At 43.8% G+C, this 26,759-nt stretch overlaps 1 protein-coding gene across 1 annotated transcript in view; it reads right to left on the reverse strand.

Moving 5' to 3' along the window:
• Positions 1-26,759, reverse strand: part of septin12 (septin 12) — a 70,790-nt gene that overhangs the window by 33,997 nt on the left and 10,034 nt on the right. Inside the window, exon 2 of the mRNA XM_023397286.2 lies at positions 23,246-24,784. Coding sequence (XP_023253054.1) covers positions 23,246-24,784 — 1,539 coding nt within the window. The remainder of the gene's footprint in view (positions 1-23,245; positions 24,785-26,759) is intronic.

A 26,759-nucleotide genomic window follows, 5' to 3' on the forward strand; every position in this document is an offset into this window, starting at 1 on the left:
ACCACATCCTGAATGTAGCTGGTTTCTAATGAGAGCTGTGATCACTTCTAACTCAGTACACACCCTGGAAACATTTCCCTTGTGCTGGGAGTATTCGCAGCTCATGTGTTGTCAAACCGATGAAGATCTTTTCTGAAGTTGTTTGTGTTTTGTCTGTTTACATGTGCTTTCTAAAGTTGCAGTGCGTTGAGCCCTCAGGGCCACCGTAGTTCCCAGGTAAAGGAAAAGAATAAATCACAGCAGAGACACCACACACACTGCTGTCGAAGAAAGCTGGTGCTGAGGGCTCAGGACTGGACGGACGGGAGTGTGTCGGTGAGACGATGAGATCGCAGTGACACCTTCACCGAGTCGGGTGGGTGTACAGCGTGCTCTCACGTGTGTGTGGCCACGTGAGCGAGGAAAGTAAAGGCTGTCATTTGAGACCACTGCCATTGTTGAGTAAGCCCACAAGAATCCCCTCTGAGCGGAAGCATGACAGCAAACATCTGGAACCTGGTTATTAAGGTTTTCACTAACCTGCAATAAAGTCCCTGTGTGTGGGAGCCCTGTCTCTTATACACATCTAATGCAGCAGAAATGTTTCTGAGCCTGGACACAGTCCTGTCTCTGAGCTCTGCAGCAGCTCCTTCCTCCTCAGGGTTTCTGCTCTGATCTGTTTGTCAGCTGTGAGGCCTGATATAGACAGGTGTGTGTCTTTTACACATCATGTCCAATCAGCTGAGTTCACCACAGGTGGACTCCAGTCAAGGTGGAGAAATATCTCAGAGATGATGCAGAGAAACGGAGGAACCTGAGCTACATTAACAGACACAGTAAAGTGTCTGAACACTATGACGGAGTATTAGGGCCACTGAAGGTAAAAAAAACCCCCCAAAGAACGATTATTACAATCTTCATACTATAACTAATGGTTGGTGGTGTAAATAACCTGAGCAAAGATCCTCTACTAAAGGATGATAACACATTACAAGCAGGGATGATGCTAGAACAGTTCCTGTCTCCTGACCGGGCCGTCCATCGTCACCACCACCGTCGTTGCCCACACCCGAATGCTGCATTGTAAATGTATGACTTCATAATCTTAAAGAATATTTGAGTTTTTTCTCATAAATGTACCACTTTAATCTCAGAGTATATCCAAGTTTTTTTCTCAGAATATTACCACCTCCTCCCAGCTCCATCATTGTTTTACCTTCAGTGGCCCTGATATTCTATAGTAGAATACTTCAACTTTTCCCTTTTCATTCATTTCCAACTAGAACAACCGCCGTGTGTGTCAAATCTGAAGAAGTTACTGAGATATTGGGGATCTTGTGACGTCCCCATGACCTTGACCTTTGGCCTTTGACAACCAAAATCTAATTCGTTCGTCGTTGAGTCCAAGTGAATGTTTGTGCCACATTTGAAGAAGTTTCGTCAAGATATCGCATCCACAAGAACGGGATGGACAGACAACCCAAAAACAATATGGCTGCTGTCGCCGGTGCGGAGGCATAAAAACATCTATAAATTCTGTTTTCACTTTGTCATTATGGGGTCTGAAGACTCTATCAACACACTATATTTTCCCTGTTCCCTCGTTGTCACAAAGTCCCACGAGCAATAAACGTACCTGTCTAACAGGTACTGTGTGTGTGGATGAAACCCTGATGGATCTCATTCATCTGTCATAGAGCTCCATTGTTTCCAACAACTATTAAGACTATTAGAAACACAAACACTGTTTAGTAGTTTCACGTCTTCAGTAAGAACCAGTGCATGTGGAGCTGAGAGAGAGGAACTGGAGGAAGCGTGTGGTTTTCATAACTTCATGTAAATTGTTGACGGCTACAATAAAATGATACGGTTGACATAGTAACACAGTTTTCAAAGGCTGTAACTGTAACAGTCGTGTGCCACACTACTATACTACAAACTGGGAAAGTGACCTTACTCCCCCTACACACACATGCAGACACATGAATGATGTTATTTCTGATTTTGATCAATGACAACAGACGGCTTCTCGCTCAACATCAGACATAAAATGCTAAATTAAGTCACACAATAACCATGTTCCAATAATTAAACCATCACTACTGCTAAACTTAAAATGAATCCTAACCATGAAAAGCATTACAACGTCAGGAAAAGCCCTTTCTGTCACAGAGTCATTACTTGCCTCATTTCACTTTGTACCACAGTTAAAGCCTTATCCATACACACTCTGTTCCCTGTGAAGATGCCAGCACGCTCACTGCTGACAAGCCTGCAAACTAGTTTTCACATGCTCAAACCTTAAGTGCCAACACAGAACAAGTTCCTGACAGCGTAAAGCGGCGCATGAAGAGAACCATGCTGGTGTAACAGAGAGGACCCAGGTCCAGTTAGAAGCTGTTTAAAGGGTCTGAAAACAGGAAGGAGAGAGCTGTTCTTTACCTGGTGTGGAGACACAGCAGTCAGCAGTGACACACATGTACAACTGGGCAGGATGTCCTTTCACTGCCTGTGTGTGTGTGGAGGGGCGTGGCACTGCGTGTGTGTGTGTGTGTGTGTGTCTGTGTATGTGTGTTTTCTGTGTGTGTGTGTCAGAGGATGATGCATTTCCTGGCCTGTGGGGGAAACTGTTTCCTGGTTAGATCTTCTGCTGTCTCAACACCACAGTAATGCTGCGTGTATATTATTATCATAATACTTTTAATCTGCTCAGTGGGTGCCAACTGTTTCCATGCAGAAGTTGTAAATGGCAAAATTTAACTTCAACAAAATGAAAAATAATAAACGGCAGCATGTTCCTCTCCTTCATCTTCCTGATTTAAGGCTTTTTGTCCACTGCCAACAGTCACACTTTAACATGATGATTCATGTGTTGTGGTCTGTGTCATCTGATGAATCTCAGCCCAGTGTTCTCTCTCTTTTAGCTCAGTGTTTGGTCTCCACCAGCTCCTGAGGGAAATATCTGGGGCCAGTTGCACAAAACACTTTAGGTTAAGGTTTTCCTTAAAAGTCTGATTGAAGGTTTCCTCAAAATAAAAATGGTTCCTTAAAAATGTTCTCTCTAAAAGTATTTAAGGTTTCCTCCTCATCTTAGTCTTATACTTAGGAATCACTTAAAGTCAGTTAAAGCACTGCACCAAAAACCTTAGAGAGCAAACTGAGGAAAGAGTGGAAGAACCCGACACACCCTTAATGATGAGGAATTGATTTTACATCATAGATTTGACCAGCAGACAGATTGTGATTCGTCCTACTGTCTACAGTTGGATCACGCCACTGTCCTCAGCTGTGCTCTTCCAGCTCCTTCGTTATTAATGATTGCTCTTCGGTTTTATGCGACGGATCTTTCCGGTCGGTTATAGTCAAGGTACGCCATGTCCACAGATCAGCGGCGTGCCAGGTCACTCACCGACCAACCGACTCTCTGACCATCTGCTGAACAATGTGAAGTTTCCATCGAAGCACTTCCCAAAAGTTAGAACAGGTATGACGAGCTAATGCCAGCAAACAAACTCCAAGTCTCCATGGAAACAGTAGAATTATACTGCTGTAAAATCTCTTTCTCTGCTGTAAGACTTCACTTTTTTCCTTAACTAAAGCCCTTTTTCCACCGGTCAAAACACGATTGTTTGGGTGGGCATTTGCGTCTGCAGAGGGAGCTGTGTGAAGTTTAACCTTTGGATTCTACCAGCAGCAGATCTATAATGTCGGATTTATTCCCTACTTTGTTGTGCTATAGCCTACAGCCCATCTTTATACTGTATTGTATCTATATTTATATGTTAATATGAGAGTATATTCACCTTCCACTTCAGAAACTCACACCTTGTCCTTTCTGCTGTCATCCTTATTAAAGAATCCAGTGTTTAACCTTGTTAACATCATATGATGTTTTTATATAATACAAAACATATGATGAGTGAAATAATCATCAACACCTTGACCTGCAGTGAACCAATGACAGTCTCATAAACACTGATTCAGACAGCCAGTGTTTCATACGTCACAAACCTCAGGAACCAATCCTGTCAGCTTGTGGGGACGGGGGGGCGGGGCTAAATAAACCTGAGACCTGTCAGTACAGAGAGAGAGAGAGTTAGCATTAGCAAAACAACTAACACTGTGTCACCCACTGCCAGTTACAAGCTAACAAACAACATAAACAGATAAAAGATGCTAACTACGCTAACCGTTCTGATCCGTCTGCTAGTCTCTGGTTCTGGTCTCAGACTCCTCCTCTGAGTCTGGGTCTGACTGAGGCTCAAACATGTGGCTGAGTTTCTCTGATGTTTCCTCCTCTAACCATCTTGATACTCTCTGCTCTTTCACCTGTCCACCTGGAGACAGCAGGTGGTGGGCGGGGCTAAAGGCCTGATCAACATTTCTCACTCAGGACGTAAGAGGAAGAGAGGATTTTCACGATTTTAAAACATGACTGGAGGAACTTTAACTTTGTGTCAGTATGGAGCATGGACAGATGTGAGATGATGTGTGATGGCCTTTCACGTCTGAAAGTTGCTCAGTCAGGCGTCTCCCCGTCTCGTTGGCTATCTTTCTTTAACGTGCTGAATATGAACAGTCCAGTGTTCATTGCCTTTTATGAATGACACAGAGCGTGAGACCGAACACAGAGGTGACAGCATTCCTGCATCACCCACATTATACCATTCCCAGACACTTCACATTCCCATCCCACTCCTTCATCCCACACTACAGAACTACAGCTGCTCAGTTAGCTTCCTCCGCACCATCATGTCACATCTCCATTATCTACTGTATATACTGTGTGAAAATTCAGACACTCAAGAGTTCCCTCCCTCTCATTGTGTCTGTCCCCAACATCATACTGGACACTCATGAGAAAGACATTATACCATTAGATTCACGCATTAAGATGTTGACTGGTCACTAACTGTCAGACTTCAAGACTCATTACTGGGGTCCTCAATGCCTCAGTGAGTGTAAGCTATAATATGCACTGTTTTATGTTACGTAAAACTAAAGCTATAGAATCTAACACAATACAATCTAATACATAAGCACATAACATATTGAATTTCATACCCACTTAACCCCCTCATTGGACAACTTTATTTATATTTAATTATCTACACTTGCATGGACCGCTATATTAAAAATAAGATCGGCTTTAAGCCAGTATATTTTTCTTGTGTACTACAGTGTGATTTGAATTTTAAAACTAGGGGTGCACCGCTTGTGCATCCGGGTCGGGGATCCGGTGTGGGGAGTCGGGAGCCTGCCTCTGTTGACTCTATGGTAACAAAGGTCAAAGTCCTGAACGGCCCCTTTCATAGTTACATGCAGTACATCACAGAATAATTATATCAGATGTGTGAGCTGTATTTTTTTATTTTAACTACTTAAAAATGAATTGTACTGTTTAATCTGTAAAGACCCCAGTTTTATGAAGACAAATTTATCTTGTTTAAACATGTCTACGAATTAAAAAACACTGACAGAATAAGCAGACTGACGCCACACGGTGTGTTTCTCTCACCAGTCGCAGTGTCTGTCAACATGTTAACATGTTCCAACCCATGACCACTGAGTGATGAAATAACGTAGTAACCACGTAGCAATAACCACTGAGTACTGGTGAATCAGAACATGAACATGTTGATGCAGCTGTAAGATGGTGTCTAGTCTGTGGTCTGCTGTCAGAGTGGTGCTTATTGTTATAACTGTAGTAGTTAATAATTCTTCATTTATTCGTGTTTCGGTTTCCGGGAAAACAAGCAGTGGTGCGACATCACACACTGATGGGTTGAACAACCATAGTAACTACAATGTATGTTTGGCTTCACTATTTATCAGCACAGCACAACAGCTTAATCTGTCACAGTCAGGTGAGTCACCACAGATCCTGCTGCCAGGCCCACTTCACAGTCTGTCCAGTCTGCACTGAGCTCAAGTTACAGTTAGACTATGTCAATATCAACAAGGTGTGAACTACAGGGGAGGCAGGGGGAGCTCGGCTCCCCTTAACAACACATGGACTCCACCTAAAAATATTAACAACGTTATTTTGACATGCATTTGCTAGTATTTTGTATCTTCATCAACATGGATCATGCATAAAATTAGGCTGCTGATGTATCATTCATGCATGATTTATCACTATTTCACTTTAATAGATAGAACTACATGCATGCTATTGGTTCAGTCATAACCGCAGCTGATGAGGACTTGATGCCTTGTAGACAGCCTGGCATGTGTACAGTTGTTTTGCTATTTGACCTCTACGTGTGTAATTTGTGCCGATAAGATACAGTATGTAGTACATCACTTTGTAGTATATATACAGTATATATATATATATATATACAGTGTCGGCATAAAGCAAGCATTTAAGAGCCACTGATCAACAGGATGATGATGAACTCCACAAGGCTTCAGTGCTTCCCCCAAGTGGTGAAAAAGTACAACTACAACACGCACGCACGCACACACACACACACACACACAGTGATGGTAGCAGAGATAAACTGTGGTGAATGTGTGGTGTTTATCTGAACTATCTGTAAACTCTCCGTGAAGCAAAACTAAACTATGTCACACATCAGCACTGAGAACAATGGTGGCTAGAACTCACTCCTCACTCTGCGTGTTCATGCTCTTTTACTCTAAATGAGAAGCGTATTCAAGACAGCACACGTGTGAAGGACAGGCACATACCATTAGCCTTATCTTGCTCTGAATCACAAACGTGTTATCTAAGAGCCACTGACGCACACATTTACGGTGACATCGTTAAATTGTGTTGTGATGTTCACAGTCATTTGCATTCATGTAAAAGTTGCTCCCGGCAACATCCACTGTTTCTTACTGTTTAGATGCCCATGAGGTAAACACTCAGTGAGCACTGGAACGGCAAACTAGCAATGGGTAGTTCCTCCTTTGCTTGTAAACACCCTCAGACCCCCTGAGCTGCATACTCCAAGACGGGCCCTAGATGTTCTATTGAAAGTTGCTCACCCTGCAGAAGGATTAAAAAAAGTCTTATAACGGGGGTCTCTGGGGAAAACGCTTTCATAACCCCCTAACCTGTCCTCCTCCATCATCCATCGGGGATTGGCATAAATATTAATGCTCCCTGGAGGATAGAAGCTTTTGATTCATTTCCTTTAGCATCACACTGAGCACTTAAAGACCCCTCAAGTGTTTAACCTCGTTAACATCCATATGATGTTTTTTATATAAGACGTATGATGAGTGAAATAATCAGTCAACACCATGACGAAGTGTTTCCACCTTGAACTGTTTATCCTCCAAATTCATAGATCTGTTACTCAAACGTGACTTCCTGAATTGTGCTTCACGGATCACCAGTACCTCCACCAGCACAGCTGTTTCCTGTCCAAACACCAGCTAATGCACCAGCTTCATATTGTGGAGTAAGTGAACATTTCATCCACTTGACGGCTGGAATCAGGGTTTTAAACTTTAAATCTTGCATTTCTTTTGTACTAAAGTTCATGCAACCATCAAACATTCCTGGTGGACTGTCCCTTTGGTCCCCCCCCCCCGCCCCCCCCCCCCCCCCCCGTCAACCCAAACCCTCATGACAGCATCAATCAGAATCTACCAGGACTGTTGTGTAGGAACGTGTTAAGGCCAGTGCAGGGACTGATGCAGGCCTCGTGTTTCCAACTGTGTGGCTCTCCAAAAAGCTGTCTGGATTCCTCTTAGACAAAATAATGTTTAGACTTTCAAACATGGTGATTACTTTCTTACACTCACCCATGCGAGTATTTACAACAGCAGTTTAGGTGTACAGTTGCACACATCAACATGACTCTCATTTTTAGGCATAATTTGGTAACCACAGTCACAGTACGTCAAAATTGGAGAAGGGCCTGACATCTTTCTATATACAGTGCGTTCAGAGCAGAATATTAAACACTTGCTTCTTCCAACTCATTGTCACAAGGAGGCTGAAGCACATCCCAGCATGTCTCAGACACTCACAGCTCCACCACTGAGATAAACCTAGAAACACACTGTGTGGAAATGTTGGCACAGAAAACTCCAGGTCATGTGACCAAGTAAAACTTTTTGCCATATCATATCTATTACACAAAAAACTACAGATGTTGAGATACCTGATCCTGAGCTCTCAGCCGATTCAGAATACTGAACCCTTTGTAAAACATGAACAGATACATGAATGCCACAGAATCTCTTTTATTGACTGTCAAGTCATAAAAAATAAATCTAGGAATAAATAACCCTTCCTACACTGGTGCCGCCCCCTTGTCGACAAATTGCTGATTTGCTAACGGCTAACGTTAACACTTTTACAGGAAATCAATTCTTCTTCGCTGCTCAAAAAACGGTAGCTACCGGTGGCTGTACAGCGCAACTTTCTGTGTGGACTACTGTTTAAGAGCTTAGAAGAAGAACTGATTTAAAACTGCTGTTTTTATCCTGGTGAGGAACTATAAAGTTTATTAATAAATGAGATAGTATTGGATTGGTGCATAGAATTGCGAACTCGCCGAATCAGGGACATTTCTGATACTAGTACTGGTATAGGAACAACTCTTCAAAAACAGCTGTCAGTACCAAGAGGGAAATTTCCAGATCTTCCCACACAGTCAGAAATAACTGTGTCAAGTCATAAAAAATAAATCTAGGAATAAATAACCCTTCCTACAGTCAGAAATGACTGTGTGGGAAATGACTATTGTGTTTTATCAACAAAATGCTAAATATGCAGCTGGTGGCAGAGCGTTGACACTATGTGGGGGTTTGGTTTCACCACCAGAGAGCCTCAGAGAGTGATCCAGCCACTGAGCCACTGTATCTCCCTCTCTCTTACACAAAGGACACAGAACTGACACTCACAGTCAGAAAAAAGTGGTGTCTGATTGGACCGTGACAGGAAAACAAGACGTGTGTGATGGAGGTCAGTTTCAGGAAACACTTCCCAGATAGCAAATAAATCCGGTCCATACTTGGGCCTTCTGCTTGTTTTTCTTCTGTCCCAGTATACGCCCAGTTCCACGGCCCAAATCTGGCCCATATACAGCGTGATTGTAAGATGCTACTTCCACATCTGGACCCGTTTTGGTGCACACTCTGAAAATATTCCGTCTATCAGTCAATGACTGAGGAGAACAGCCGGACTCGGTGCTTTTTTGTAACATTTGTTTGTGGTGTTTGTTTGTGTTTCCACATGCTGAAGGTGTTTCCTCACAGCTAATGTGAGTGTGTGTGATGGTGAAAGAAATAAGGATACTGAAGTTGTTGGACTATCTCTCTCTCTCTCTCTCTCTCTCTCTCTTTTACAAGCATGAACCATGCCACAGGAACAATGTTAATCATTATTCTGATCTGTTCTTACACAACTGCAGCAGCACTGGGACAGAGTTAGCCATGGCGAGATCAGCCTCCTCTCTTCACATGGCATTGAGTCATTCACACAGCACCCAGAGGAGACTCCGAGGCAAACAGAGACAACAGTAAATGTTAAATCATCCTCTGACCTGTTATAAAACTGTAGATGCTTCACTGTTTATCCATAAAGATTCATTCTATTGGATCCGTTGATTCTACACGGATGAGGAGAGGCTGCCACTAGGTGGTGTAATGGTGGTGCTGGAGAAAGGGTCAGTGGTCAGGGAACATGGATATCACCCGCAAAAGTAATGGTACCTTGTCATTAACAATGTGAGGGAGTCAGTGCACATACAGTACCTGTGACCTGTGCTTCCTCTGCCTCAACCGTGAGGTTTTGTGTGAAACGTCTTCATGTCTGTGCTAAATTAATGAGGGTGGTTCCTTGATGTCATTCGCATTAGCCTCAGCTGTGCTTAGATCTTAGTGGTAGCAAATGTTAGTATGCTAACATGCTGAACTGAGGTGGTTTAATTGTGGTTTAACATTACACCTGCCAGAAAATCAGCATGTTAGCATTGTCATTGTGAATACGTTAGCATGCTGATGTGAGCTCTCAGAGCCAGGAGTAAGGTTGTAAACTCTTGTCTTTGCTTCCATCTTCTTGGCTTCACCGTTACTCTGCATGTCCAGCACTATTAAAGTTCCTCCAGGCATGTTTTAAACTCTGAGAATCCTCTGCTATGATTCATGTTTAGTTTAACTTGGTTTTCACACATTAAACTAGGTCTGAAGCTCATCTCCTCTTACTTCCTGATTGAGAAATGTGGATCAGGCCTTGAGCCCCGCCCACCACCTGCTGTCTCCAGGTGGACAGGTGAAAGAGCAGAGAGTATCAAGATGGTTAGAGGAGGAAACATCAGAGAGACTCAGCCACATGTTTGAAGCTCAGTCAGACCCAGACTCAGAGGAGGAGTCTGAGACCAGAACCAGAGACTAGCAGACACATGTTGTTTGTTAGTTTGTAACTGGCAGTGGCGGACACAGTGTTAGTTGTTAGTTATTTCACTCATATGTCTTGTATTATAGAAAAACATCATATGGACATTCACAAGGTTTAAAATACTTAATCTGAGTCTGAGCTTGTCAAGTTCTTTCCTCATTGAATTATGGTTTTGTACCTGAGCTTAATGTCACCACCATGCTCTATGTAGCAGAAAGACAAGGTGAAATTCTTAAAACTAAACACGCCTGGCAAAGACAGCTACATAGAAAACATAAAAAAACACTGCCTGATTAACTCTCCATCGTAGAGGAAGACCGGTAGAAACTGACGAGACACACTGTGTGCTGCTTTAGTGCAGTGTTGGAGTTTAGGCCTCGGACTCGAGTCTCAAGTTCTGATTTTCAGGATTTGTGACTCGACTTGGACTTGAGCACAGATGCCTTGGATTTAGATTCAGACTTGAGCATTGACTGCATTCAGACTCGGAAGTTTATAGGACTTTGTAGCTCTAGTCAGTCTCCACGTCTTACTCCACTTCGAAGAATCCACAGCACCACTCGGTAAAGCTGAGCTATAACACGAAACAATATCCATATCTAAGGAGACAGAGAGCGAGGTCAAATACTGTGTAGCTCCCCTCTCTGCTTGCCTGACCTGATACCCCCGCCCCTCCCCTTACAGGAACACTAAAGCAATTCAGGTGCAGTCACTAAAAGGTCATAGTCACCTATTCCCTTAAATGATCCACACACACTTTTAGTGAGAAAAATCGACTTGTGGTGTTGCATTACTGTAAATATGAACTGTAAATACCTCAACCTATAAATACTGTAAATAATCCTTCAATTTCTTTTATCAATTACTGTCTATTACTGTTATTTTACATATGCAATGAAACTAACTAGTCCAACATAAACAAACTGTATTTAGGCTGCTACAGACTTTCTGTTAGTTACTTTGAAGTCTGTATCTATAACTACAGTAATACTGGTGAAATGGTGACAGCTTCACTGACTCCACCACAACCCTGCTTTAGTGATGAACTTTCAGTCATCCTGTCTCCAATACGAAATGATGTCACGGATGTACAGCCTTTACAGTCCGACAGTTCCCTGTTATAAATGAGGCTCAGTTGACAAAGTTTGTCTGAAGACTGTTTAACTTTCCAGCCGTTTCCCTGTGCATCACTGTTATCATGAGGGTTATCCCACCTCCACTATGACATCAATCAACAGGGCCTGTGTGCTAATAAAGGCTGAGCAGGAACAATAAACGCTCTCTCTGCGCCGAGTGTGAAGCATTAACAGGAGGGTCTCTGTGAGGGTCAGGGAGTTGATGAGGCTGTACACTCACTCTGCAGGCAAACAGACACACCCAGCGCTGTGGCCATACAGGGACTATGTACACACGCACACACACACACACACACACACATACACACACACACACACAAAAACGTAAACATCTTATCTTGGGTATTTCCTCACAGTCAGGAGGAGTTTTACGACCTGTTGATAGGCTGAGAGGAACACAGGTTACTTCCTCCACTGGTGTCTCCATCTTTCTCTCTGTCTCTCTATTATTTTCTTTTTCTTCTGTCCCCCATGCTGATGCTTTAACACCAACACAAACTGGCAGCGTGTGTGTGTCTGCGTGCATGTGTCTGCGTGACCAATGCTGTTGAATGAAACCATCACAGCTCTCAAGTTACCGTAGCTTCCTGTTTGCTCAGTGAGCTGGATTCTCTATGATACACACACACACACACACACACACACACACACACACACACACACACACACACACACACACACAGGTAGGAGGATAAACCAAAACAATTTTCTGAACTGTTGTTTGGCATGTGTTGCTCATGAAGGAACAGTCCCATCATGCATCAGTGCATCGTGTTGGAATGAACTCAAGACAAGAGGGACATTTACTGCTTAAGGGGTGCACTTCAGCTAAGCTTACAGATGTAAACACTTCCCATAATGCAACTCAATAGGGTCATTATATTATAGACCCTCCCTCCCTACCTGGTCAACACCGATGCCTTACACCTTGTCTACACAGCTCCTTCAGTGTCACACACGATGCATTCAGGCACAGAACTGGGTGTAGGTCACCAGCAGACTGCAGGGCTCACAACCTAACACACAATCTCCATGGTTACATGTGTTAAACAGAAGAAAATAAACTTGCATGGACAGCCGCGTTAATGAATGTATGACTTTCTGGTATAAATCTGTCGTCTCTAAGCCCAAGATGAGATAACTCTGATGACATCACTATGACATCATCACTGTTATTTTGTCTGATTTGACAAAGGACATTATACAGCTGGTTTCATGGGCTGATCTGACGAGTGTAAACTCTGAGCAGACAGCAGACCGTTTTTCTCAGCTGAAGGGTTAATTCTGCTGCAGGTTTGTCCTGTGAACGTCTCCGTACAGCTTGAACCATTATTAAACCAAACAAGTGTCTGTGCCCCAACACACACACACACACACTTCCACAGAGGGGTCTATTAAAGATGAGTCAGGCTCTGAAGCTTTGCTCAGAGTGATACTTGAAGCTTTACAGTTTCCTGTTGATGTGAACTTAAGTACAGTACTGTGTGGCCCCGGACCCGCAACAAAACATAACATCACACACACACACACACACACACACACACACACACACACACACACACACACACACACACACACACACACACACACACACACAGCATAGCAGGAGAACCTCCAACTGTTAAACGATCAGGATCAGAGAAAGCACTAGACACATGACTCCTCACAGGTTTCAGTTTGTTATTTTAAGATAGAAAGTCATGCACATGTTTTTTTTAAAAAAAAACAGTATATCTAATGTGGGAATATTTGGATTTAGTACAAAGAATGAACTGCTCAAAATTTTAAATGATTCACGCTAAAGACAAACCAAACCTATAGGTCACAAGCTGATCACTCCATCTTAAATTAAATAGGCAATATCGATAATAATGAATACATTTATTTCATGGACATCCAAATATGTCATGCACCAGATTTGCAAAAGACTGTGTGGGCAGAGGAGGGCTTCAGGGCTCAATGGACTTTGGTAATTGATCGTCCCTTAATTTGTTAATAAGTTTTCTGGAAAGAACTATTGGAAAAGATTATTATTGGTAGCTTTATTCTTCATGTATATTGTATTTCATGCTTACATGTTAATGTTAAAAGTTGGTGCCACTTATAAAAGGTTTATAATTAGGTTATTAATTCAGTTTATAATTCCTGAATAAACAACTATAGACAGTTTTCAGACATTGCTGCAGGCTCCCTATTTGGCAAGATCAAGTTAATGCTTACTACTCATTAATCCTACTTATTACTTACTAACATTTATAACTGGTAAAATGAGCCTTATAGTAACTCATATAGAATGATGATGTGTTTTACACTTTACATTAAGGCCCCTATTACCAATTACACAATTCAATACCAATTCAAAAGGAGATGAAGAAACATGAAGATGGATGGAGGGAGGATCACAGAGATGTGGACAGTGGAACAAAGAATGAGTGAGCAGTTCACTAAGTAAAGGAAGTTTACCACCTGTGTTCTACCTGGATGCTTAAATCCTAAAGAAGAGAACAACCAGCAGAAAGCATCTGCATGTTAATCTCCACTGAGCAGAACAATCTGATCAACACCTATGATTAGAATGAGGACGGCTGCTGAGAGCATGTCAAGGTAAACATCACTGCTAACGCCTCAGAGGATGAATCTGGTCATGTGATATGATCATGTGATCTGCCGTAATTTGATCTGGCAAATGAAACATTTTAACCATTCAGATGCTGATGCTGCTTCATTGATAGTAACTTAACAAACATGTGATGAAGCAGAAGCTACAAACAGTACACAGTACAGAGAAATATGGGCTCACTATTTGGCAAGTAACGGGTCACAATTTTTTTATGTGTTATAACAGCTTATAAATGATTTATACAGTGTTATCAAGCTAATTAATAAACCATTTATAAATCCTTTATAAGGGTGGTCTTATTATAAAGTGGTACCAAGTTGATATTTCCCACCAGCTGCAACCATGACGTGTATTACTGCAGCTTTAAGAGGGGAACATTTCCTGTGCAACCTGTACAAGTGCTGTGAACATGAGGAGCTGCAGGACGGGCAGCGCCTCACACAGATTTCTGGGTAGGACAGTCTGCTGATGTCATTGATAGAGGGATCATAAATCACCAGGTTTTTCCATCTGATACTAAATCACACACACCGTGGCTCTGAAGAGGTGAGATGGTCACGACAGGGCCGACTGCTGACAGTACATGACCCCCCCCCCCGTGGCACAAGAGGAAGGAATTTAATAACTATCTCATCATTTCTTTTCATCCTTTCACTAACTCTTCCCTTCCTCTCTGTCTCTCCTCCTCTGCTCTGTCTATCTTTCTCTTACCTGCCTCTGTCTGTCTCACATTAGAAGGATTAGACATGAATGCCGGTCCCCTGAGGCCCAGGTCCACATTACAAGGACCTGCCGATGCACATCATGGGAACACCCTCATGTGAACCATCACTAGAGAAGAGATAATCGTTAGGGATAATGGCAGCTATGTAGGTTAGGGTGGGGTGGGTATGAAAAAGGTGAAACAGAGTATGAAGAGTGGGAGCATCAGTGGTGTGATGGATCTGGAACATGCACAGACACACACACACACACATGACTGAGATTAACAGCATTCTCTGTTCAGTCTGGACCTGTATTTATCAAGGTCCTCATCATTACAAAACTTTACATTAGCAACTTATTAGTAAAAACATTAATCACTAGAAGTTTATGAAATAATTTACTCCCACTTACTCTAAACTACACGTGGTTACCCAGGTCAGTGCTCAGAGAGGATCAGCCAATCAGCTGCAAGGATTTTGCCTGATTAAAGGTCCCATATTTTACACTCATCTAGTGTTTTATTTGAAGTGTTGATCCATAAGAAGATATATTTGTGGTTTTAAGAATCAAATACCATCTCAGTGTAGTTTTACATCTCCGCCTTCAGGCTTCTCTCTGGAGTTTTATAACAACAGGTCGGTCAGCCAATCAGGAGAGAGGAGGCTCTGAGCCTCTCTTCTGATTGGCTGACTGTTTTCTGTGTTATCCAATGAAAATAAATCAGATTTCAGGTAAAAACTCAGCGTAACTAATTCCTGCAAGGCTGGATGGTGGGTCCAGGTGGGCGAGGCTTGGTGCATGGCTGAGAGCAGTGACCTTGTTGTGACATCATAAAGTTCCAGAAGTCCTGACGGCTGGTTTTAAGGCTCAGTTTCTGAACACAGGCTGTGTGCATTTCTCTGTGGACTGAGGCTTTGATACTTTCGCAGTATTAATATAGAACCTAGACCTGATCTATAATCAAACAACACATGGACATCAACCTTTGTACCATATGGACCTTTAAGAACTTAATTCTTTCAATTCATTAAAAACTGTCCTGATTGGATAAAAGTCTGTTTTTATTCAATCATGTTATTATATGTCGTGTGGTTGTCGACAATGATGAAAAAAAACCCACCTCTGGAGACAGCTGTTGGTGAGTAAAGGAATGAGGTTTGATGCTGAACTCACAACCTTTCTTCTAGATTGGTAAGTAAACAGCTGCTAATGCTAACGTTAGCTTTGTAGCAACAGCAAAACTTACAAATAGCTCCACACACACAGCGACACCCTCTTATATGAAAGGGAAAATGCACAAATGTTGTACATGTTGTACGTGGATATAAAAAAAAACAAAAAAACATTTAGTCCTGACCTCTGACGTGACCTCATCCAAGCAGGTGTGTGGAGCTTCTGATTGGAGAAGGCAAAGGGCAGCCATTTCAAAACAGCTAAACAGATTGAAAACAAATCCAAGCCAAGCCCCGCTGCAGGCGACTTGTGCTACACACACACACACACACACACACACACACACACAGACACACACACACACACACAGAAATCCCCTCTTCCTTCCCACATGGCTGCAGTGAGTGAGTGAGACACATCCCTGACAGGACCTGTGTTTTTCGACCCTTCAGTCTCAGGACGGTTGGCGTTCAGACTGGGACGTGTACTAACCGGTCTCTGACCAAGCAAACAGCAGCACAGCAAACGTGCGAATCCAGAGAACCATCAAACAGCATATAAAACAAGAGAGGAAGAGGAGTGAGGAGGACTTCCTCTGGACTCTCCTTCTTCATCCCCTCCTCTGCTGCGCCTCCATCTGAACACCTCGTATACACACTGTCACTGCTTCAGAGAGGGATGGGAATATTCACATAAAGAGCACACACAGCTGGCTAACACATACACACACACACACACACACACACACAGCTACACAGGAGGACTTGACGTCATGAGCAGCTGCACAGTCTCACACCACACAGTCATTTACCCTCCTGTTAAACTGTTGATGTTCATATTGTCAGTGAGGAGCTGAATTCATTCTGAGCAGATTGTGGTGTTACTGGTGGGGACGGTTTTTATAGGGACTGTTTCTTCAATGAAAAGTAGTTCAGTAACAAATCGCACTTTACGTTTCTGTAAATGGTCAGACACCGGAATGTAACAAAGAGAAAACATGTTCAGTTTTATTTCATTTATTTATTTTACAACTCTTTGTTTGTCTCCTTGAACGCCTCACACATACCCTCGTTCCACCTCAATCAGCAGGTATGAGTAGCTTTTTTTAAACTCTGGTAAACCCACTAATAAAAAACCGATTCACTCCTTTTCCACTGCCTTTCTGTTCAGACTGAGGACACACACACACAACTGCAAGGACCGATATCATCACATGCACTAACAGAGCACACACACAGAGTGCACACTGGTTAAAAAAAACCAAAAGAAAAATTGTGCCCATAAGACAGTTTGTCTTTTGTGTTGTTATTCACACACACTGACCCGAGTGACTCATCGCCACAGCAGTGTTTTGAAGTGGCACCTATAAAAGCCTCTGATCCACCATCTGTTGATTCTTCACCTCTCACTGCTCACACTCCTCCTGACGTGTCCTTCCTTTCTTGTTTCTTTCTGTTTCTCCCCTGTGTTTAAAATGGACGTTACTTAATTTAATGTGTGTGAGTCTTTCCAGGTCATTTTACCTGACCCTCACACCTGGAAACCGGGCCGGGGTTTGAGTCCAGGTCAGAGTCAGTCATCCGAAGTCTTTTCATGTCGGCCTGTCACCCTGCCCACTCTGCATCTGTCGGTGTCTCCACCACTGTCCATCCTGTGTGTGTGTGAGTGTGTAAGTTTGAGCCCAAACAGCCCAGGCTGAGCTAATCTTATCTGATGCAGGAAACACATTTCAGGGCCTTGAACCAAACAACTGGACAGGAAGCTGGTCTCCAATCTGAGCTGATGGGAAGGACAAACCCGTGGGCTGAAACAGCAACAAACAGAGGCAAGAGAGGAGGTTCCCTCAGGAGAAGATCTGATTGGCTGCTTCCTTCATCTGTAGTATGTGTATGCGCTGGATCACCCAAATCCCCTGATCTTTAAGACGAGCGGAGGAGAACGCAGACCTGTACGTCACAAACACTTCACCGCCCCGCTTCCTTGTCGTGGATTCATGAAGTGGATTTGGAGACTAAATCAGAGAAGCACAGGCGTCTGTTTGGCGCTTTTAACAAAGATCCAGAATCAAAGTATAATGACGTATAATGTTGTCATGGAGACAGGAGTCAGGTGCACTTCATCCTAATATTGTTTAGGGTTTTGGGCTCCTGTTGCCACTGGAGCCCAGGAAGAGTAAGTTGTTGGCCCAGGAACAGCCAATGGGGATCCAAATAAGGCAACAGATTATAAAGGCTGCCTATTCGAAAATGACTTCCAAGCAGATTTATGGAGGGTTATCGTTGATAGACATATTGACACTGGAGTGAGTGAGGATGTCTGCTCTGGCCCTCGTGTCTCTTCTTCATGTCTCTCTGTTGCGTCCTCGCTGGAGGAAGGAGGTGAGGAAGCCTCGTCAGCCCAATGGAACACACCCGGAGTTTCACAAAGGCAGGCTTTGACTGTGTCGTAGATATAACCGACAGTCAGACCTCAGAAACACTAAGTCTGAATTCATCCGCTGCACAAAGCAGTTGAGTTCTTGACTATCTTAAGACAGACTGTGGTACAATGAATTCTGGCTAAATTATGACTTTTTTCAAAATACAAAAAAAAAAAAAATTGGCCGACTGAGGAACCACGTCCACTCGCTCGGCTCCGTTGACCTCAGCGGAAAATGTCTTTAGGAAGAATCCAACAGTTACAGGGACGTATGACTTGAGGAGTGAAACAATCTTCTCTTACCAACATACAAACTTTTATAAAGAGAGAGAGAAACAGGACGACGGCTGAGACAAGTCTGTACATGACAGCTGAACAGAGAGAGAGAGTAAAATGATTAAAAGAGCAGAGGAGAGGGAGTGATGTTTATGATAATGTAATCTAATAACGCTGACTGCTCTGTATTCAGTACGGTGTTGACTGAATTAAATTATGATATCATTTTAATTCCTACAGTTTCATCACGTTCTTGACCATCTGTTTTTTTTCTGCGCCGCTTTCTCCTTCTACTCTCTGACTTCTCTTTTCCTCTGTGTGTTTCTCTAAGAGCAGAGGAAGGGAGTAGAGGAAAAGGGCCCCGGGGCCACTTTTTTCTTTTCATGCTTTTTATGGGAAACAAACCCTCTGAGTGAAGCAAAAACAGTCATTTCACCGTGAACACTCATTATGGCACATTAGCCTGTTATTTAGGTGAATGTGAGTGTTCCCGTGCGCTCTCATCAATCTGGGGACGGAGATCAGACTGAGGCTGAACTCATCTAAACATCACAACGCCACACAACCCTCAAGCTGCACATTCACTCGGGAAACTGAGAACAGATCCCGGGCTGGTCCTCGTCTCCTTCACCAGACTCCTGCATCCACATGTGCAGCACATTATAACAAATATATTTCTGATAATATTCACAAACAGACATTTATTTATCCATCCCTACGTCACAGAGTGAGTCTGTTATTTTAAGACAGTGCATTATGGGTTGGTTTTACAGTCTTAGGCCTCTATTTAAACAGTCCAAAGTGCTTTCAGGGCGCGTCCATGTCTTTTTTGCTATTTTAACTCAAAACAGTCACTGCTCCAGGCGCACGGTTCACAAGGGTTGTACTTAGTTTTCTTAATTATTCATGGGAGTGTTTTGGGCGTAACATCCAATAAACCAATCACAGTTCCATCTCTACCATTCGCTTTAAAAGCCAGGCGCACTGCACCTTGGCATATTGCTATTATAATGGCACAGTGTTTCACACAGAGTTCTATCTATCTATATCAGAGTTCTTCCTCCCCTGAGCGGTTGAACATCACGATGGCAATTCTTCAAAACTCCCAAACAATTATTTCTCTTTGCCACTTGATGTGTCACATGTTAATATGGTTATGTTTTTACATCATTCTCCCTCCAGTTAAAAAACAGTCTGTGCTTGACATGGTTACAGTGCCTAAAAGGCATCATCAGCACGTTAGGTAACAGGGAACAAACACACTCCACCGTCTTGTTTACCTCCTCTGTTGTCATGTGAGAAGTCAGAGTTCAGATATGAACTGAGGAGGAAGCTGCAGTTGGATCCCTCCTCTCTCTCTCTTTCATCTCGGGGTAATTGGACTAATTCCCTGATGCGTTCGGAGGCGGGTGGGGAAAATCCCCGCAGGTGCCTTAAAACAGACGCCCTCTGTTTGTTGAAGTGCTCAGTTGAGTTTGTGAATCCGCACCAAGACAAGATTCTCATGCAAACGTCCAGGTGCCTCAGCGTATGTGTGCCACAAGTTTTGGTTCGAGCCGCTCTCCGCCTCTTTGCCTAATTTTCTATTAGCTGGTAGTTAGGGGGCGGAGTCAGACACTGCCAAGATGGTGATGGTTGGGCAGCTCACCCTGAGCTTCAAAACCGCCTCTTCAGAAACCATGCGGGTAACGTCACAGGAGGCTACGGCCATCTTTATTTACAGTCTACGGTCATCGATGGTGGCCTAGCTTCCGTGTCACATGACACAGGGGGCGCGCAGTAAAATAAAACACTCATTTCCACGTCAGGAAAGCAAAGCAACAATCACTATCACACGTTGCTGTCACCATTTCGGGTGAGTGCACAACAGCAGAACTCACGCACTTCGCCAGTGAGTACACAGTGTAGAGAGTGTACTGACTGAAGCTGGGAATCAAACTGCCAACCCTGTGATTAGTGAGAACCAGTCACAGCCACGCCCGGAGAATTAAGGTCTGAATTTATCACAACATATACATTATCAAAAATCACCCTGAATAACTCCTCCATCACAAACTCAAACGCTGTCATTTTAGTTGTTTGTTGGATGAATATTGTCACACGTTTTCTGTAAACGTGCTGCTCACACACAGAACAGTTGACTGTGTTATCAGAGGAAGCAGGAGCTAAAGGCCAGCCGGGAGGAGGTGAGTAAAAATAGCTTTAAACCCCCTGTTAGAAATGTTAGACAAGCAAACACACAACACAAAGACACAAGTGTGAATGTGTATGAACGGATCAATGTTTGTGTGTGTGTGTGTGTGTGTGTGGGTGGGTGGGTGTGTGTGTGTCCAATACAACAGGAAACAGATCCAGTAGGTGTGGCTGCGACTCATCGGCAAACCTTGACTTGTCTACACCGACATGAAAACAGGAGGAAGCTCCGTGTCATCATTTGTTAAACAGACCTTTTTTACACGCACACAAACACACAAACACACACGCACGCGCACACACACACACACACACACACCAGCTCACAACATGGAGATTGTGTTACAAATGTATCAGTCTTTCCTGACATGTTGCCTCAGGCTTTGTCAGAGTTTCCAGGCAGCAGCAGCTCTTTCTGACACATGTCCAGACAGATGTGCAGCATCTGATGCAGCAGCATAATAAGATTAGTGTAAATATTATAAACAGTGGAGAGTCACCACAGAGACGACTGTCAGCCTCTACCATCCTCTACACTGCACTTTCACTCCTGTCTCCTCCAGATGGTCTTTATACATAATCTGTTTTCCTGATCTCTACATGTGCACATTAAACTGAAAGATCACATGATTTGATTTAAAACAAATGAATAAATTCAGTATCATCGGTTTAAGTTGAAAGTAACTTAACATTAGTGGTGGGAGATACAATGAATATATTCCATGCATTGCAAATTGTTTCACGTTGGATGTAGTAAATCACTATATCGCAAACATCGAGTACAAATTGTCACATAACTGTTTTAAGATGCCGGCTCAAAATTCGCTCTTTCCCCCACCCATCCAGAAAACTCTCCTGGGTGTGTATGTGTGAAATAGTGTGAGGTGTATGTGGGGAGGCTGTGGCTCAGGAGGTAGAGCGGGTCGTCCACTAATTACAAGGGCGGTGGTTCGATCCCGCGATGCCGCATGCCGAACCCCACATTGCCCCTGATGGCTGTTCCATCAGTGTATGAATGTGAGTGAATGGGTGAAAGTGGCAAGTATTGTAAAGTGTGCAAGTCCATTTACCATTTTTGTATCTGGAGTGGAGGGAACTGGAGAGTGCGAAAGAAGTGAAGCACCAAAGTGAGTTTATATGTGATCAGATATTGAAGACAGAGGCGAACAAATCGGCTCAGAGAAGAAACAGCTCTCGGTTGAATCCCTTTTTGTTGCTTTGAGCTTTTGTTTTTGTTCAGGGTCAAATTTAACTTGGTTGTGATTTCCTCTTTTTTTCTTTTTTTGTTCTAACAGAAACCACTAATGCAGTGGCCAAAACTGGCCCACCAGCAATAATATCTGGCCCGCCAGATTATTTTAACAATTTGATTTGTTTAAATCTTACAATATGAACCTGACAGTCCCACATTTAGTTATAATGTCCAAATAGAGAGTCTTCCTCCACCTGAAGATGATTATTATACTTTTATCTGTGTTGAGAGCGAATGACAGACACAAACAGTCACATCAGGACACAGTCAGTGCACAGCGCCTGGTGTTAAAAGGCGCTGTCATGGCAACAATTACCAACATAATCACTGCCTTTTTAATGATTTTGCCAACAAAATAAAAGCGTGAGGAACTTTGTGCAGCAATGCATTATTTCAAGCTATTGAGAGCTTTTAGTCTGAAAAGTTCTGACAGTAAATCAGTCAAACGTATAATATGTGACTGTGGTCCGTAGCTCCTCATGTGAACAGTAACAAGGTCAATTCAAGCTTTAAATCAATTTCTTAAATTAGCCTTTGATTATGTTCTGACCACCATCTATTGGATTAGAAAAAACCTTGTCTACCCCTGAACTAATGAATAAGCAGTAAACAAGAGTGACTGAATGCAGACAGATGCTGCAGGACTAGAATCATCATACTGCTGTGATTTCGTGCATCAAAGGGTTAAATCGTTCATTTATAAAGAGCTTTAGAGGAAATTTCAAAATATCCAGATGTCAAATCACCCAGCTGTAAACCTCCTCAGCCACAACGTGCTTCGCTGATGTTACCACTCTGCTAATTAATCAGCTGATTTCATTTGGTGCATTTACACACACACAAGAAAAAAGTAGGTCATCAGACAGATATGTTACATGCACTTCAGTAATCTGGTTACTGTAAATCTAAAACTGATTTGACTCTGATCCTGTTAATATGACAGCAGCTTATATCAACTGAATTAGTCTCATTAACACTGAGGGACTTCTACTTGTTGTGGTCTTGTTGAGTGCTGTAAGTATTTTATCCATCAATGAAATCATGATCCCTCATGATCCACAGACAAACAAATACACATACAATCACTTAAAGAGGAAATGCAGCAAATGCCAAAAAAACAAACATCTTACCTTCTTGTTTCTTCTTCCCCTGTTTCCTTGAGGGCACAGTCTCAGCTGGACACTCTGCAGGTGATGACTGACCATTGCTCTGGACTGCAGGGGGCTGGGTCACAGCTGCGGGGTCAGTGAGAGCAGGCCGAGAGAAGGAGGCGATCCTCTGTAAGATTGAGCCTACAGTATCTCTGGCATCACCTGGGCCAACCTCCAAAGACCGATGGGCTCTGGGACTGGAGGGGCTGGAAGGCAGGCTGGGGAGCATCTGGACAGTTTGGGGCCCGGAGAGAATCTCCAGCTGGGGGCTCTGGGCTGGAGAAAGGGGCACTGGAGAGCAACTCATCTCCGGGACAGGGATGGAGCCTTGTGAGGGAGTTGGAGAACGTGGTGAGAAAGGCAAAAAGGGATGGTGGAGGGAGAAGGGCGGGGTGTCAGAGGAACTGTCCAGGCTGCTAAGAGAGGCTGAAGGGCTGGCTGAGGTGGAGGGTGGGCTGGTGAGGTGCTGGAGGTCTCCTGTGCTCCTTGGAGGGGGCTTCGGGGGGTTGAGGTTCACGGGTCCACCTGGAGCCTTGGTAGGAGATGTCGTTGAGGTGCTGCTCACCAAGCTGTCCAGATCCAAGGGAAACTTGTTGAGACGTGGTATCTCTTTGGCCTTGGGCTGGGGAGCCTTCAGGACCTGGGGACTCTGCTGCTGGCAGTGGTTTCTGAAGCCACCGTAGCCCTCCTCCCCAAAAGAGGTGGCATTATGAAGATGACCATTCCAGTTGGCATTAGCATTAACATACTTATGCCCTGGAGACATCCTGCCTCCACCTCCACCTGTGTGCATGCCCACCCTTCCTCCTCCTCCATCATGGATTTGGAGGTCCAGGCTTGGCATGGACCCATGGTTGACCCCCTGAGGCTGTGGAGCACCCAGCACTATCCCCGGCCCCCGGTCCATTTCAGAGTGGAAAACACTCCCATGGGAGGAGAACTTCTTCAGGCTGTGGTTGGCACCTCCTTCTAGGTGCTGCTGTCGGAGTTGGGGCTTGGTTCGTTGGTACTCCCCCTGAGGAGGTTGGCTGGGATATGACCCAAGCTTGGTAAGAAGGGCGCCCCCGCCCCCCCCAGAGTACTCCAGGCTGGACGTGGAGCTGTGAAGGCTGTCGTTGTCGCTGCCTGGCCCGGACATCATGGAGTAACTGTTGGGGTTCAACCTGCTTTGGAAGGACGCAGCTCTGGCCACGGAGGAGCCGTTGTTGTGGATGGCTGGCTTGTTCATGGTTCCTCTGTTGAAAGACAGGCTGCTGACAACTGTACGAGACTTGAGGACCGGGCTGGGACTGGAAGTCAGGCTTATGCAGGAGTGGTGGGAAGCAGAGCCCAGGCTGTTGTTGTTGTTGTTGAAGGATAACGAAGGGGACTGGCCGCCTCCTCCGCGCTCCTCATTGGCTTTACTGTGGTTGAGGAAGAAATGGGAGGAAGACGGGGAGATGGGGGTGGAGACGGGGGAAGCAGAGGAGAAGGACGGAATGTCGTCCACATCTTCAATTTCAAAGGATCTCTTCAGTGCTGCAGGTGAGAAGAAAGAAAATACAAGTCAGTAAGAAACGCTTTCCGTTCTAACACCTGACCATCACAAGCACCTTCACGTCATATGGACGTCTTTCCGGACGCAGAAGCGTTCTGTAAGACAGTGATGGACATCTAAAATGCTCCACCATCCACCATCAATTCCTGCTCTTCCTGCTACCACTGAAGATACAGCAGCATCAGAGTTTTAACCTCTTTAAATGTGGACTTGAGGAAGATGGTGGTCACATTTAACAAAGGGACACAAATGACGTGCTCCACCCTCTGGTGAAGCCTGAACTGTAACTGTAAACTGTAATGGTTCATTATGGGTAATCGTTTTATCACCGGTCTTCTCCTCTTTAAAGTTCAACCAATCTGGGGGTTTGTTTACAACCTGTCTGACTGATCATGGTTCAGAGATCTCACTGATAAACTTGGTGAGTAAAATGTTATTATCACTGCTAGAAATGAATGTCAGAGCTAATAAAACCATAGTCAGAGGTGGGTGATCTGATGATCTTATACCGTGGATGATCTTACTTTGTCATATGATCTACTTTTCAGCTGAATCACACAGATCGCCTCATTAAAAGTTTCTATATTTAGATATTTCATGTTAAAAGCTCAGTCTCTGCTAACCAGAGCATGTCAACTGTTAAACAGCTAGCCCGCTAACCGCAGCCGGAGACAGCAGTCCTTGTTCTGCTCTGCGGCCTCGGTGAGTTTGGTGTAGCAGCACATGAACCAGTTCTCCACCTGAGCAGAACAAGAAACTAATGTCACCAGCTGCAGTCCCAGACGGTTACAGTCCTTCTCCCGGACCAGAGACCGGCTGCAGGCACAAGCCGGGTTGTGACTGAACTTGCAGCTCATGAATAAATAACAATGCAGTCCAAACAAATACTCCATAGAAAGATAGATAGATACTTTATTTATAACCTAGGGGGAAATTCATGAGCTAAGCAGAAAGTGTGATTGGTTGTGACACAGGTTGTAAACAGAAGACAGCATTGTGGGCGAAGAGTGGTGGCGAGCGGACGAACATCCAAAGGAAGCGTCCAAGCGACAGAAAGAAACAAATCACAACTTCTGATGAGAACTTTCAGAAATAAAATCAGAGCAGAAACAGGATGAAACAGAGATTTGTGGGTTGAAGTGACAGGCTTTGTGTCCAGGCAACAATATGCACAGCTAGTCACGTGATCACATGAGTTCATCTAAATCTTGTGGGGAGATTCATGATTCAGATCGTGGATTGAGATCCTACCCAAAAAGACTCATATGATCTTTTGGCCAGATTGCACCTCTAACCGTAGTTTTACTTCCTTGTAGTTTCAATTTAAATTCTCTTGCTACTGTAGGTTTGGAGTTTTTTGGAGAATTGTCACATACTGTCTCTGCAGCGGCGTGATGCAACTTTAACCTTTAGTGAACTGGTTAGTTGTGGGGACAACACACTCACAAAATAAACCTACTATCACATGGTTTGCATGAGCTGCCAGTTCACTTCATTAACATCCATAGTGTTTATCACATTTATAGCAGTTATGCAACTAAAGCCAGGAGCATGCATCTGTGACAGTGTCTGTGTGTGTGTGTGTGTGTGTGTGTGTGGATGTATACACTCTAGAGTAAGTGAATGTGTCTGCGTCTCTGCTCAGATGATCATATTAAATCTTTTTCTCCCCTTTGGCTTTCTTGCCTTTGTATGGGAGCAGTGTCCCTTTCCTCTGCTCAACACACACACACACACACACACACACACACACACACACACACACATACACACACACACACACAAAAATGTCCTCTGTGGTACAAACACAAAGGGTGGATTGAGGTCGGGGCAGCAGTCAGGGCATCCAGTGGGGTTTTATGTTACAAGAACCAACCACTGCAACGTGACACACCATTAGAAGAAATGGGCGGGGGGTGAGTTGCATGAGGTGGGGGGTTGAGTGTGTGTGTGTTG

Source organism: Seriola lalandi, unplaced genomic scaffold (assembly GCF_002814215.2).
Source record: "Seriola lalandi dorsalis isolate HSWRI2012SDOR001 ecotype SW California unplaced genomic scaffold, Sedor1 jcf7180002055008, whole genome shotgun sequence".
NCBI lineage: Eukaryota > Metazoa > Chordata > Actinopteri > Carangiformes > Carangidae > Seriola > Seriola lalandi.